The sequence below is a fragment of the Acipenser ruthenus genome, chromosome 8 (assembly GCF_902713425.1).
Source record: "Acipenser ruthenus chromosome 8, fAciRut3.2 maternal haplotype, whole genome shotgun sequence".
Lineage (NCBI taxonomy): Eukaryota > Metazoa > Chordata > Actinopteri > Acipenseriformes > Acipenseridae > Acipenser > Acipenser ruthenus.
In genome coordinates this window covers 35,336,880-35,350,897 of record NC_081196.1, presented here as the reverse complement: position 1 = coordinate 35,350,897, position 14,018 = coordinate 35,336,880, and the positions used below count along the sequence as shown (strand labels likewise).

At 37.8% G+C, this 14,018-nt stretch overlaps 1 protein-coding gene across 3 annotated transcripts in view; it reads right to left on the bottom strand.

The window, feature by feature from the left end:
- Positions 1 to 4,167: 4,167 nt before the first annotated feature.
- Positions 4,168 to 14,018, bottom strand: part of atp7b (ATPase copper transporting beta) — a 30,985-nt gene continuing 21,134 nt past the window's right edge. For all 3 annotated transcript variants that reach the window (XM_034012057.3, XM_034012056.3, XM_034012055.3), the window contains exons 15-21: positions 13,773 to 13,980; positions 13,490 to 13,636; positions 12,702 to 12,844; positions 10,707 to 10,910; positions 9,878 to 9,995; positions 8,935 to 9,037; positions 4,168 to 8,052 (exon numbers count right to left, since the gene is read on the bottom strand). In XM_034012057.3, the coding sequence (XP_033867948.3) occupies positions 7,785 to 8,052; positions 8,935 to 9,037; positions 9,878 to 9,995; positions 10,707 to 10,910; positions 12,702 to 12,844; positions 13,490 to 13,636; positions 13,773 to 13,980 (1,191 nt within the window). In that variant the 3' untranslated portion in view covers positions 4,168 to 7,784. The remainder of the gene's footprint in view (positions 8,053 to 8,934; positions 9,038 to 9,877; positions 9,996 to 10,706; positions 10,911 to 12,701; positions 12,845 to 13,489; positions 13,637 to 13,772; positions 13,981 to 14,018) is intronic.

Here is a 14,018-nt window from a genome sequence, read left to right as displayed (position 1 = left end):
TGTATCAGAAAACAGTGTTCCTGAATCTGATGAAACTCTGAATAGGCATTTATTACAATAATGTATTCCACACGAAGTGAAGTTGACCTGCCAGTGACATGTGATTGGCTGGGCTGTTAAAGGCTATGGCCTCTATTCACAAAACTTTTAAGGACTTTTTAAGGAATGCTTTGTTTTTTATTATTATTATTATTATTTTTTATAAAAACTTGTTTTGATTAATTAAACAATGTTTGCAGTTCATTAAACATTTTATAACTGTTCAAGACAGGGTTTATTACCATTGACCAACAGTTAATGATGGCTTGCTGATAAGGGCCTGTCAAACATTGAACAAACAGTCAAACAAAATTGCCATATAGACATACAATATGCTTCATACAGTATGCAAGGCAAACATTTGTTTTTGTATTCTACAGAAAATGATATCTTAGAATGTTTTAAGAGAGAAAACTATTGAATACATTTGCATATCTTTCGATTTAACTTTATTTGATATGCAAATGTATAAAAAAAGACTCTCTTTGTTGTGTGGTAAACGACACACCAGTACAAAGCGGTCCTGCAATTTCATTTAGAGCTTGCATTTAAAAAGTGCAAGTCAAGCTCTTTCACTCAATGGAATGAGGGATAATGAATGATGGTAGTGAGTCAAGCTGCCTAAAGACTAACAAGCTGATTTTGTACCCATACCTTTTTATGATGTTCACATCGTAATGGAATGACTCAAATACTGTATTTATATTGTTATAAGACTATGTTAAGGTGCTTTCACCCTAGTTCAGGAGCTGCTCTTCAGTTCCAGTTGTCTGGTATAGATATTTGAGCAATTGGAATACAAACCACCCAGGTGAGCAAGTGTCATACAGGTAAGGGTAAAGGAACAGAAAATGTCATTTGAAGCTGTCTACTCTTTAATGTGTATCCCTATTACTTAGCTTTTCCTGTTGCCTCAAGTTTGATCTTGATATTGGCTTTGTATTTTCATGGGCAGGCCCTGCTCTCTTCTTCATTCTTGCAGTCAGGCATTGCAGGTCTAATTCCAGAGGTCTAATTCCAGAGGTCTAATTCCAGAAGCAGCTGAACTGGAACGAGGAGAATCATATGGCTGACACTTGGAACAGAGCATATGAAGTTGTCTTTATAAAAAGTCTATATTTTGACAAAAACACAATTTTCAACTTCTTCAAAATATGAATTGCAAATGAAATGATTGGTATTATAAAATATGAAAAATGATTGGCACTATCAGGTTTCTATCATTCAACTTTCAACAGGGATTCAAAGAAAACATCAGATAAATTATATGGTAGGTTCCATGCATGCAAGTGCCCCTGTAGTGAAGATTCATGAGGAACACACACCACAAACAGCAAGGAACAGTACAACATATTAGACTGACTCAGAGGGCATAAGATTGGAATTGTATAACCTTGAACAGAATAATAAGACTAAAATCCTACACACAATTTACTGCATTTGGATTTTAATATTACTATAGGGCATTAGCAATGCCTAGCTGTATGTCATGATCTTGTACATTTACCATGAATTGCAATCGCGTGGGCACTAAATTGAGACAGGAATCAGGCCTCTTGAAAATTGTTTGGTATTGTATGAAAAGCACTTTCTTTGACGATAAACTGTAGATAGGGATTTTTTTTAATGTAATTAAATCTGATGAATTTATTATTATTGGCCCCAGCAAAGCAATGCCTTATAGGGCTGGAGAAGCCTGCATCACAGACTCGTTTGTTTCCACTTTGACGTGATCGTACCTAATTCACTGAACAGAAGCAAAGGCTGTGTGTATGAATGAGAACACAAGATTTGCTGTGTTAGGCAAACAATCTTGCAATGTTTAGGTATATAGGTTGCATGGTCCGGTTGCAGCTAGACCATTGGAGTAGAATTGACATACAACACAGGAAGAGACAAGCCCAAAAATAAGATCATGTAAACAAAAAAACAAGAACCACTGATAATGTTGCTATAGCCAATAAGAGGATATAAATACATTTTTAAAATTCTGCTTATAGCAGTGTATATGCAAGGTAATCTTCCATTCTGTTTAAGGAAACAATCAAATATGTTTCATTATGTTTGTTTTACCATTATTCCCATGTTGATAACTTCTCAAAGAGATTATTAAGGACAGTGGACCTGTTTTAAACCAACCAGAACTGTGTAGGAAATTAACACAAACCAAAGCCATGAATAAATGGGTTTGGATCCAGCTGTTCTCAACTTAGCCCCAAGTGGGCATTAGCCTGTATCACAAAACTGTTCGGCACAACTAGCAATCTGCTGAAAGAAGCCTGAGGCTGATTGAGGTTTGCTTTCAGAGCTGTGAGGGGAAGCGACTGTCAAACTACCGGTAACCAGTTCCACTGTTCCTTACCTTATTATGAGAACAAAATATAATTCAAATATCAGTAATAATACTACACATAGCATATTGTTTCTCTTTACAAAATTGCCATACAGACTGTAAAATAGAATACATTCAACATATAGACATAAGGAGATGGTGGTGACATATGGTGTGCATACGATATGGTGAGTCAGACCACGGTAGCACAGCCATTCCTTTCTTGATACATCTTACTATTCCTGAATTGAGACCTATATGAGCCTGGCAGACAGCCAGAGATATATGGTAATAAGGCTCACAGCAGGGTTTCAGTGGAAAGACAGATGATTCATGCCTTTAAATACAGGTTTGGTTCAAAACAAAAGGAATATTCCAGGACTAGAAGCCTCCTCACAACCCATCACCTCAGTCTTTTGTCCTAGTCTTATGATGCATGCATTGCACAAGGTTACAGAGAAGGAAGGTCGAGGGGTTGGTATACCCACTGGTGTTTAACAAGTTATGTGGCAAGCCTAAGAACAAAAATTCTAATCAATGTCTGTGAAAAAGAAAGCTTTTGTTACGCTCCACAGAGCTGTTAATGCATGACATTACTCTAAAACAAAGAACTGAAGAAGTTGATGATTTAAAAATGGGAAATATGCTGATTTGTTTAGTTTTTTCTGATGGAGTTTAACCAGTTAAAAAAATGAAGCACTGCAATTCATAAGGAACATAATTACTGGAATTATTTTCTTTTGTTCTATCTCAGGGAAGCAACAACACTACCATGTAGGCTAAATAAGGATTTTTCTGTGCTGAAAAGAGACGCGGGTGTGATTTTGCCAGTGTTGGGCATAATTTATATGTTGCAAGCAAATAGAAAACCCAAGCTGTTTTAGGGTGGTTCTGACCTATTTTAGAATGGTTTGGGTGTATCCAAGCCTTTCTAGAATGCTGCATGAGGCTTGAAGCTGTTAATATATAAATATCAGTATCCCTAAGGATAAAGCTGTTTTTTTCTTCTGACAGATTCATGTAAAAACAAACATTAACTGTTAACATCTTCTAAAACCTGAAAAACCACTTGAACGCTTATTTTAATGATTGAATTAGCTTAATCGGATCTGGCTCACGTTTCTTCACCAATAGGTCCATTAAGAATACAGTGTAGTTTCTAACTGCTGAGGAGCTCCAAAACAGCTCTTGGACATACATTTATCACTATGGTTACTTTATTGATTCATTTAGAACACAAGAAAATGGATAGTGCACATAAAAAAAAACTAAGTGCTCTACAATCCCAGATGTTTAAATTGATCTCTTTTCAAAAAAAGCATTAATTTAACTTTGCTGTATCCTGTTGCTTTGAACATATTTTTATCACACATCATGGGTCATCTTAAATCACCTGGGGAAAACATTTCTCAAGTTTTTGTTTGAGTGGTTGTCCGCTTAAGTTTAATTTCTCTGAAGCCTCATAGAACACTCATATCATGCTGCCTCCTGCAACGCTGTTTATCACTTTGTTTCCACAATAACCCATTCCTTTAAAAGAGAGCACCAGCATTGTTGAAGGAGGGACCATGCTATGGATACACTATGATGCTCATCAGAGAAATTATTTTGTTCTTGGCAACAGCACTCGAGTAAAACTACAACACATGACATGGCCAATGTACTTTCTTGTAAACATGGCAGGATGCTCTTTAACACTTTCAGACTTCAGTAGTTCAGGACAATCCACCGACACAGAATTTATGGGACAGTGACGTCACCAAAGTAGGTCTGTATAAAAAAAACAAATGTCCAAACAAGTTTCAAAAAGTGCTTTATTAATGTTTTCTATTTACTAACATCAGAGGGACCGGAGGAGCTGGAAGCATGGAACAACTTGAATAAAAAAAAAAGTACGTCCAGGAGACGTCGGGCAACTAAAGTCTCTCATCCTGTGTCAAAACAAAAGCAGAGCAAAAGTTCAGTGTATTTATCAAACCACCCCTGCGTAATGCTTTCTCCAAGGGATCCCCAATACAACTGAAGTTCAAGTTAAGATCCATCCATCCATCCCTCAAAACCCTGCCCCCTCTGGCCAAACCTCTAATCAGGCACTGCCAGACCACCTAACAGTCAGCCTGCAGTGCCCTTACCAAGATATCCGACCTCAGGGACTGGAAGTGAGGAATTCAATCTGAATTGCCCCTCACAAAAAAGGCCCCTCTTCTTGGCCATTTTTGTGAAGGGCGAACTCATAGTGGTTGCATGTATCTCCTAATTGTATTTGCTTGATGATTATGGAGTACAAAATGAAACATCTGGCCTCAAACCCACTTGGTTTGAGGGTCCATCGCCTGGCCATTAACCACAGAGTAATTGCAGAAAGGATGTGATTAGGAGAGGTGGAGGGATGTGAATTAATTGAATGAAAAGAGGAGGAAATGACAGGTCAATTTATATTTTTAATGATGCACTGATAGTGATGTAATGTTTGTGGGGACGCAGTCTTACCTTCCAAACTGAAGTTAAAAATGTATTTATAAAAATAAAAAAAACACACAAAAAAAAGCATTCAAAATACTGAGTGGAAAAGAAATGGATTTCCACTGCAATGCTTCTTTCTTAATTTTAACCCACTTGTACAAATTCAACAAAATTATAACTATCCCATTGTGCTTAAATGGCTGCCTACTTTACAAACATGCCTCCTTTGTTTTACTGTCATGACATACAAATACACAGTAGGCTAATATTGAACAAATACATACTGATTAACCAGATATAATGATTAGTAAGACACTGCTGATTATTGATTAAAAAACAGTTTAATTAAATATAAACCTGCTTATTCTGTTTACAATATAATAAAAACAAAAACAATTAATAGTTACTTTATTTAAATTCAATAATGACAAATTATTCCGAAGTATACTGTACAGTATGTCCATTTGTATTATTAGTGAAAATTGGAATAAAGCAATAATTGAAACACATGTATAATATATATTGCCAGCTGAAAACAGGAATATTGTAAATAACAAAAGTTATGGTTTTGAAATGCAAGCATTCAAGTTTCTTCCTTTTTTAGAATTTTGGTAGTTTTTATGTTCTTGTGCTCGCTCTCTCTCTCTCTCTCTCTCTCTCTCTCTCTCTATAGTATATATATATAGATAGATACACACACATTTTTTTTGTCTTTTAAACCTTTTGTGTACATTTTTTAAAAACTTTTTCTTTCACATGCATTCAATTTTGTACACTGTGATTTTATATATATATATATATATAGTACCTTGTTCATAAGTTATTATACGGTTTAAAAAATGGAAAAATGGGGGGGTGAAAAAACAAATCAATTAAAAAAAAAAACCTGAAAAGTCTTCATTAGATAAGTAATCACCCTCTTTGCTATGACACTCCTAAATAAGCTCAGGTGCAACCAATTGCCTTCAGAATTCACAGAATAAGTTAAATGGAGTCCATCTGTGTGCAATAAAAGTCGTTCACATGATTTCAGATTAAATACACCTGTCTTTGTAAAGTCCCACAGTTGGGTAGTGCATTCAAAGCAAAGACACTACCATGAAGACCAAGGAGCTTTCAAAACAGCTCCGGGATAAAGTTGTGGAAAGGCACACATCAGGGGAGGGGTATAAAAAGATTTAAAAGGCATTGAATATCCCTTGGAGCACAGTCAAGTCGATCATTAAGAAGTGGAAGGTATACGGCACCACCCAGAATCTGCTTAGAGCAGGCCGTCCTCCCAAACTGAGCAGCCAGGTATGAAGGGCATTGGTCAGAGAAGCCACCAAGAGGCCAATGACAACTCTGAAAGACCAATAGCGTTCCATGGCTGAGATGGGAGAAATTGTCCATGTGTCAACAATAGCTGAGGCACTCCACAAATCTGGCCTGTATGGAAAAGTGGCAAGAAGAAAGCCATTTCTGAAAAAAGCCCATGTAAAATCCTGCTTGGAATTTGCAAAAAGGTATGTGGGACTCTGAAAAGATGTGGCAAAAGATTCTTTGGTCCGATGAGACAAAAATTGAACTATTTGGCCTAAATGCAAAGCGTTATGTCTGGCGCAAACCCTGGAGTGCCTTAAAAACAAGAAAGTGAATGTGCCAGAGTGGCCCAGTCAAAGCCTGGACATGAATCTGAATGAGAATCTGTGGCAAGACTTGAAGATTGCTGTCCACCAACGATCCCCATCCAACTTGACAGAGCTTGAACAGTTTTGCCAAGAAAAATGGGCGAATATTGTACGATCCAGATGTGTAAACCTGGTAGAGACTTACCACAAAAGACTCACAGCTGTAATTGCTGCCCAAGGTGGTTCTACCAAGTATTGACTCAGGGGGGTGAATACTTATCTAACCAAGACATTTCAGTTTTTTTATTTTTCATTAACTGTTATGTTTCACAGTAAAAATTCTCTTGCCTCTTCAAAGTGTTGAGTAGGTTCTGTTAATCAAAGGGAAAAAAATCAAATTTAAATGCATCAAGATTTCAGGTTGTAACACAACAAACTGTGAAAACGTCCAAGGGAGGTGAATACTTACTATAGGCAATGTATATATATATATATATATATATATACACACATATACATATATATACATATATATATATATCTATATATATATATATATATATATATATATATATATATATATTTATTTTCTTTACTTATGACAAGATAATTAGGGACAAAACTACACATCTCTAAGACAGTAAGGACTACAATGCCTGAAAGACAACAACGATTGTTCATATAAGATCTTCTCAACATGAGCAGAATATCTCTCCAACAGCTTTCTTAACCATTTGAAAGGAACATTATGTAATTCCAAAGGGGTTTAAACCTCAAGTCCCACCAGCACACACTGATGAAGGCATTAGCCATAATGTTGTTGCGACTTGGCTGAGCTTCAAAAGCTTTACCTCAGATTGTATTACTGGGCTTACAAACACATAGATGTAAATTTAAGAAATACAGCATATTTCAGCCAACATGATAATGCTGATGTAGTTTTAATTCTCGTTAAAAAAATAAAACATTTAAACATGATCAGTGGGGTGTCCGTGGGTTTTTTGAAGACTGACCTGTTGCAAGTTTTAAATATTCAAATCAAATCTCCACAGAAGAATCTCCACACTCTGTCACTTCAGTAGATTACCAGAGTATACTGCTTTAAACAATCACAATGCTGTCTGTTACCTCTGTAGAATCATTCTGCATCATACCATGCTGACTGCCCTTGTGCTACAACTGAGTGCAGGACTACCCCATTGCCATTGTATTCCCACTGCATGGCCATTAAAGACCACTTAGTAAAAGATTATGTCTCAATTTGTTATACAGTGCTGTCCGGCTCAGTGTCTTCTTAAAGCCTGGGACCGGCAAGGAGGCTCGCCATTGAGAACCTTGCTCTAGATGATGTGCTCCTCATCTCTGTCAGCAGCCAGCAGGGACCACTTGTCACCCCCCTCCCGGACAGAGCCGCTGTGGCCAGAGCGCTTGTCCATGGAGGACAGGGACATGTGGCTGGCACGGCTCATCCGGTCCCAGACGCTGGGAGTTGGGGAGTCACGCCTCCTGTCATCCATCCCGATGTGCACGCTCACCTGGTCGGGGGTCAGGCACTTCATGCGACCCTGAGCGTGACACTCATGTTTTTCAGGGTCTGGTTTCTTGTATCTAAAATAATAATAATAATAATCTAATCATTAATCCCACAAGGTACAAATACTGCTCTATGAAACCTCCAGTTTGGAAGTTGGAACATAATAAAAAGCTACCTAAAACTTTCATTTACAATGCCTTCCTTTCTTGCACTTCCTGGTTAATTACCTGTGTCCGTGCCAGATACATTGGGTAAGGTCATGCAAAGGGTTTCTATGGTTGTTGGAAACATGCTATTGGCTGCAAAGCATGTCAGTCGTCAGGGGAAAGTTGCTGGTTGGTTACTTACAGTAAAGAAACCTACTTCCCATAATGACCTACATGTTTGTTAAGCCCTTCCTCCATCCTTCAGTATGACAAATTGCTTGAAATAAAAGTAAATACGATGAGTGCTTCTTTTTAAAATGGTAACATGGTGTTCCAGGTGAACTATGGAACAAATTAATTAAGGCAGTAACAGTTCTACTGAGCAAAGACTAGGACTTAGTAAAACATCTGTTTCACTACCACAATCCAGTGTCTAATGTTATCAAACACGCAGTTTCCTAAAGATGATGAACTGGCAGTGAATGGTTAACGGCAGATTCTTCAAAACTACACCACTATTTCAGGAGGGCAGGGCCTTGAAGGCAGAAAGGTCACTTAAAAACTGTTTTGATCGCTGAGGCCAGTGTGTACAGCTATGGCCAAAAGTTTAGCATTACCTAGAATTTTAGAATTGTAAATGTGCAGGCTGGCAAAATGTGCAGGCTGGCATCGTTTAACAGCACTTGGCTTCGCCACCTTGTTAAAAAACTGGACCACATTTGAGCCCCGACCTGTGCTTTTGCTTTCATATATACCTGTAATGCAACAACAACATATATATGAAGTATATTGGGACGCACTGATACATACAGTTTCAGTAAGAGTGAGGAAACCACCACAGAGACTGACGAAGCTGCCATAGCTGCTGATCCCATCCATGGTTGCAGTACCAGGCCCACAGGCATAAAAACACCTACGAGAGACACATACAGCAGCACTCAGAAACCACAACCACAGTCTTGCTCTTTTCAGCAAGCAACCCCCAATTCAAGAAAACAGCATGTGGGTTTATGTAAACACTAGAAGCACAAATATTTTGGCTGTTACACAACAGGTTTGGAGGGTTCTAGTATTTTTTACCTTTGTCCCCTTCCCCCATTATTACATATTTTTTCTCCATACTGCTAGCTGGACAATCTGAATTTTAACAATGTGGGTAACTACAATCTACAGATGCATGACTCAAATCAACCTAATTGAGCAAAGAACGTTCTCACTTGTGTATAGAACTCATACATTTCTGCCTATTGACTTTATACTGCAGTTTAGTTACTGTGTAATGGTTTTCAATCAATATATTTTTTATTTAGTTCTATGACATTTTACAGACATTTAAAGGTGCCAATACTTTTGTCATGAACAAAAACGACATTGATGGTCAGACCAACAACATTTTTTGGTCGCACCATAGAGCACTCTAATAGTCTCTGTGGTTTTTAAAATACTGCCAAGGATCTGCATTTCTTAATGCATTGAAAGAGAACAGCATACTTTTTAAATTATCATAAAAACAAACACTCATTGAAATAAAATGGGCTACATTCTCAAGGCTATTCACTCCAAATCATTAGCGCAATTTTTTCTGAAAAAAACAACAACCTGAGACTGCCTTTATCTTTTTCACATGAGAAATATTTGTGGTTTAATAGTTCTTAATTTGCTCTGCAGCTATTATTAAGTGTTGTAAGAAATACAATGATGTCACTGAACAACAGCTAATTGGAAAAGACTTCCAAACCTGACTTGTACTCGCCTGCAGCAATTGGTATTCCAACCAGGTTATAAATTAAAGCAAAGACAAAATTAACTCTTATTCTTTGGACTGTTTTCTTGGATAGGTCTATGCTGGCCACCACATCCAATAAATCATTCTGCAAAAACAAACAACAAAAACAGACATTAAAATGTTTAACAGGCATTAAAATGACACACAGTCCAGGGATTCAGTCTGCCAGTACATAGCAAACCACAGATAAACAACTCAAACATTTAATTCAGGAGCTTGTCTTAAATCGTTTCTTATTAGTTTTATAAAGGTACCACTAAAACCTGTCTAATCCAGCATCTCTTGAGACTGGAACATTGTCGGATTATACAGTGTGCTGGATTACAGAGGTACTGTAAAATCTAATACTGTATCTAAAAAAGGTATAACCGATCAACATTTGAACACTTTACAGTTCAGTACTGTCCAGGCACTTGCAATTCAAGGATTGTGTCCATTTTCATTTTATTGTAAAAATAATTTGACTGCAGCTACCATAGCTGTGGGATACGTGTGTATTTACACCACATACTTGACTATAAACTTAGAAAAGAAAAATCACATGACTTGGTACCGGACTGCATGGCCAGATTTACATTGATTTTAGGCAGACTACTTACAAATCGTGCTGAATTCCAGGGTCGTCATTTCTACTGGAAGAACACTGCCTGTGTACTCTGGGTACAGGGCTGTCATTGTGCATATTGAATAAACACACATTTTATATATTCCAAACACAGTAATGCAAGCCCATCTAACACTACAACAGTACTTAATGATTTTGCAAACACAGATGTTCAGATACTGATGCTCTTACCCTAATGAGCACTATGTCTGCTGCTTCAATAGCCACGTCGGTTCCAGTCCCGATGGCAATACCCACGTCAGCCCTGGCCAGAGCCGGGGAGTCGTTCACCCCGTCGCCCACCATCGCCACCTTCCTCCCCTGCTCCTGCAGCTCCTGCACCTTCGCCACCTTGTGAGAAGGAAGAACCTCTGCAAACACCTTCTTGATGCCAACCTGTAAATATAAAAAGATACAGGGGTTGGACAAGCAACTGGAAACACCCGAAAATGGAATCCCTGTGACACATAACTGCATCTCCCTGCTGCAAGTCAGTTTCAGTCACAATGGGCAAGACTGCAGGTCTGAAGACAGAAAAAAGTGACGAGTAGGTCTCAAAAGTGATGCCTTTGTTGGTCATTATGAAGAACAGACTTTGCCACAGATTTCCTCTGGGGATGTTGGATTCCAAATAGAGTTTAAAATAAATGACTACAAAATTAACCTTCAACACCTCTTGGAAGATACACCCCAGGTGTTCTGTAGAAGATGACGTGTACAACACATGTAGACTATTACTAAATACTGAACATTAAACATAGAACCTTACACTGTATGATTACGACTGTATAAACACTAAGGTCAACCTCTATATTTACTTGCTCAAATCCCTGAAGATTGGCAGACCTGCCTATTTATATCTTTATATGCTGACAGGAAAGCAATTTATAACTGAGACCACAATAACACAAAGGCTGCACGGGGAGGATAACAAAAGGATATATTGGCATTTTTCAATTAAATACATAAGCAGCCAGTGAACTGATCCACAGTTCCATAGAAAATAATTACATTATATTGCTATGGCTGATGCAGAATTTGGTTTTATAATCCATTTTAGTATGGATAACAAAATAAATAAAACATTGTATACATATCATACAGTACACCGTCGCTATAACGCCCTTCATTATAACAAACCTTCAGCTATAATGAACCTGGCCCCTGGCCCCTAAATAAAAACAAAACAAAAAAAAGATAAGATAAATACATTGTCAACATTCCGGTCTGTATGCATGGGATGCCACCTGCGCAACTCTTATCTTAATAAATACGCGCTGTGTAACTATATTTCCGAAACGAAAATCATTTCATGTTGCAAGCTGGAAACTATATTGATTGAAAAAAGGAGTAACACAGGCATATTTCTGTCATGAACATAAGTTGTCAAAAAGCACTCTGTTTTTTGGCTTGTTCAGCAACCACGAGGCAAAGCAAAATTGATTAAAGAAAAAAAAAAACTTGACAATCTGATAAACTTTTCATGTCGGGTTGATTTGGAATAAAAACTCAGTTTGGATTCTTGCATGTTGGATTAAGATCTGGTGCGCTTTGAAACGATTCATGTCAGAATGATTTTGAATAAAAATTCAGCTTCAATTCGGGATTTTTGCTTTTTGCACTGCCTTTTAATTCTTTAACGAATAGGATAAAGCAAAGGCAGAATACTGCATACATGAAACAAACAGGCACATGTAATTCTACTGTTATTAACAATCACATCTCATTAACTTACTCCAACAGTTCATTGTTCATTTTGATTGTCCTTTCGCTGTAACAAACCTCTCATTATAACGAACAAAAGGCATGGACCCAAACAGGTTCGTTATAGCGAGGGTGTACTGTATATCCAGTGTGCTCCATAAGTATGTGAATGCTATTCATAAGGAAACTTTTTCACTATTTTAGTGTCCAGGGAGATTTGGGTTTTAACAACTATCAAATCTGAGAAAAGTAGGACATTTCTTGCACTGACATTTTATCCCAAAAGGTATGGTTCATGTAATAAAACACACACTCGTCCACCTCCCCCACCTTTTTTCAGTTACCCCAATGCTTAACCCCAGGGGGGTCTCTCATCTCGTCCAAACGGGTTTGTGACCAAATGGTTCATCTCATACCATGCTCCATAATCATCAATTCAATCCCATTCAGTCCCATTCTACTGCACTGTGTTTTAAATCTCACCTGAGTAGCGATGGCTCGGGCAGTTTTCCTGTTGTCCCCAGTGATCAGGACCACATCAATCCCCATGCTGTTCAGAGTGTAGACAGCCAGGGCAGATTCAGGTTTGACAGTGTCAGCTATTGCGATCATCCCACACAGGATCCCTGGAGGAAGAAGCACAGGTTATCATCCAGAAAACATTAAGTAACATTATTTTATCAATATAATTATTCATAACAATACAGTACATTCATTTATTCAACAATGTGGTGTGTAGGATTCAGGCGGAGGTGCTAACCAATCATTAACTGACTCTGAGATAGGTCAAGCTGAAGTTGAGCCATAAGAGCTCATGGAGAGTTCAAGACTGTGAAGCCCAGATCAGGTCTGCAATCTTGGCCAAATCAGAGTGTAGCCAAGAGGGTTAGAATTATGTTAGCACATTTTCCCACATAGCCTTTTATTTATTAACACTGAAAATTGTTTATTTCTTTTTAATGAAAGACTTGGTGATATGGAGATATGTGTCTTGTTGTGAGTAAAGTAAGATTAGAACACAGACCCAAAGACAGAATGATACGTTATGCAAAATTTGACAATAATAAACCCTATCAATCACATGCAAAAAAAAAAAAAAAGATTTTTCAGTTTAGTAAAGGTAAATAGCACAAATTAAAAACAACAGCTTAGTGTCTGATTATGTGAACAGCAACATTAATCAGATACACAACCCTGATTTTCATTTTGAAATACCAACATATGACAACAGTTTTTCTTTGGTCTACTATCTACAAAAAAAAAAAAAGTACCATCTAGGGCCACTAAAATTGCTGTTTGCCCTTTCATTTCATGACTAGACATGGCTTCATCCACATCATTTGAAACATGTAGACCATTGCGCTTCATCCACTCCCGATTTCCAATTAAGACAGAGTAGGTGTGAGAAGCTGCAGCACCTGTAAAACACAAGTCAGTAAGATATATAAGATACAATATTTGGAGTCCTTTATTAGTTACAAGTAATATATATATATATATATATATATATATAAGAAAGGGGTTTGTCCCAGGGTTCATCCTTAAGCTACACACCCTCAGTCTCCTGATCAATAATTAGTGCACTCTCGTCGGTTGTGGCTCCGATGATCTGGGTTAGACGGGAGTTCTGTTCATTCCTGGCATTCACGCTTGTCTCACTTTGCAGTAGAAGAGACTCGATGTTGGAGACCTTACAGCTGATTCCACAGCCAGGTACTGCCTGGAAATCTGTGCAGTACCCGAGACAGTCTGTCTCAAGCTCCTAAACACAACAAGTAACACAGTCACTCGAGGCTATGA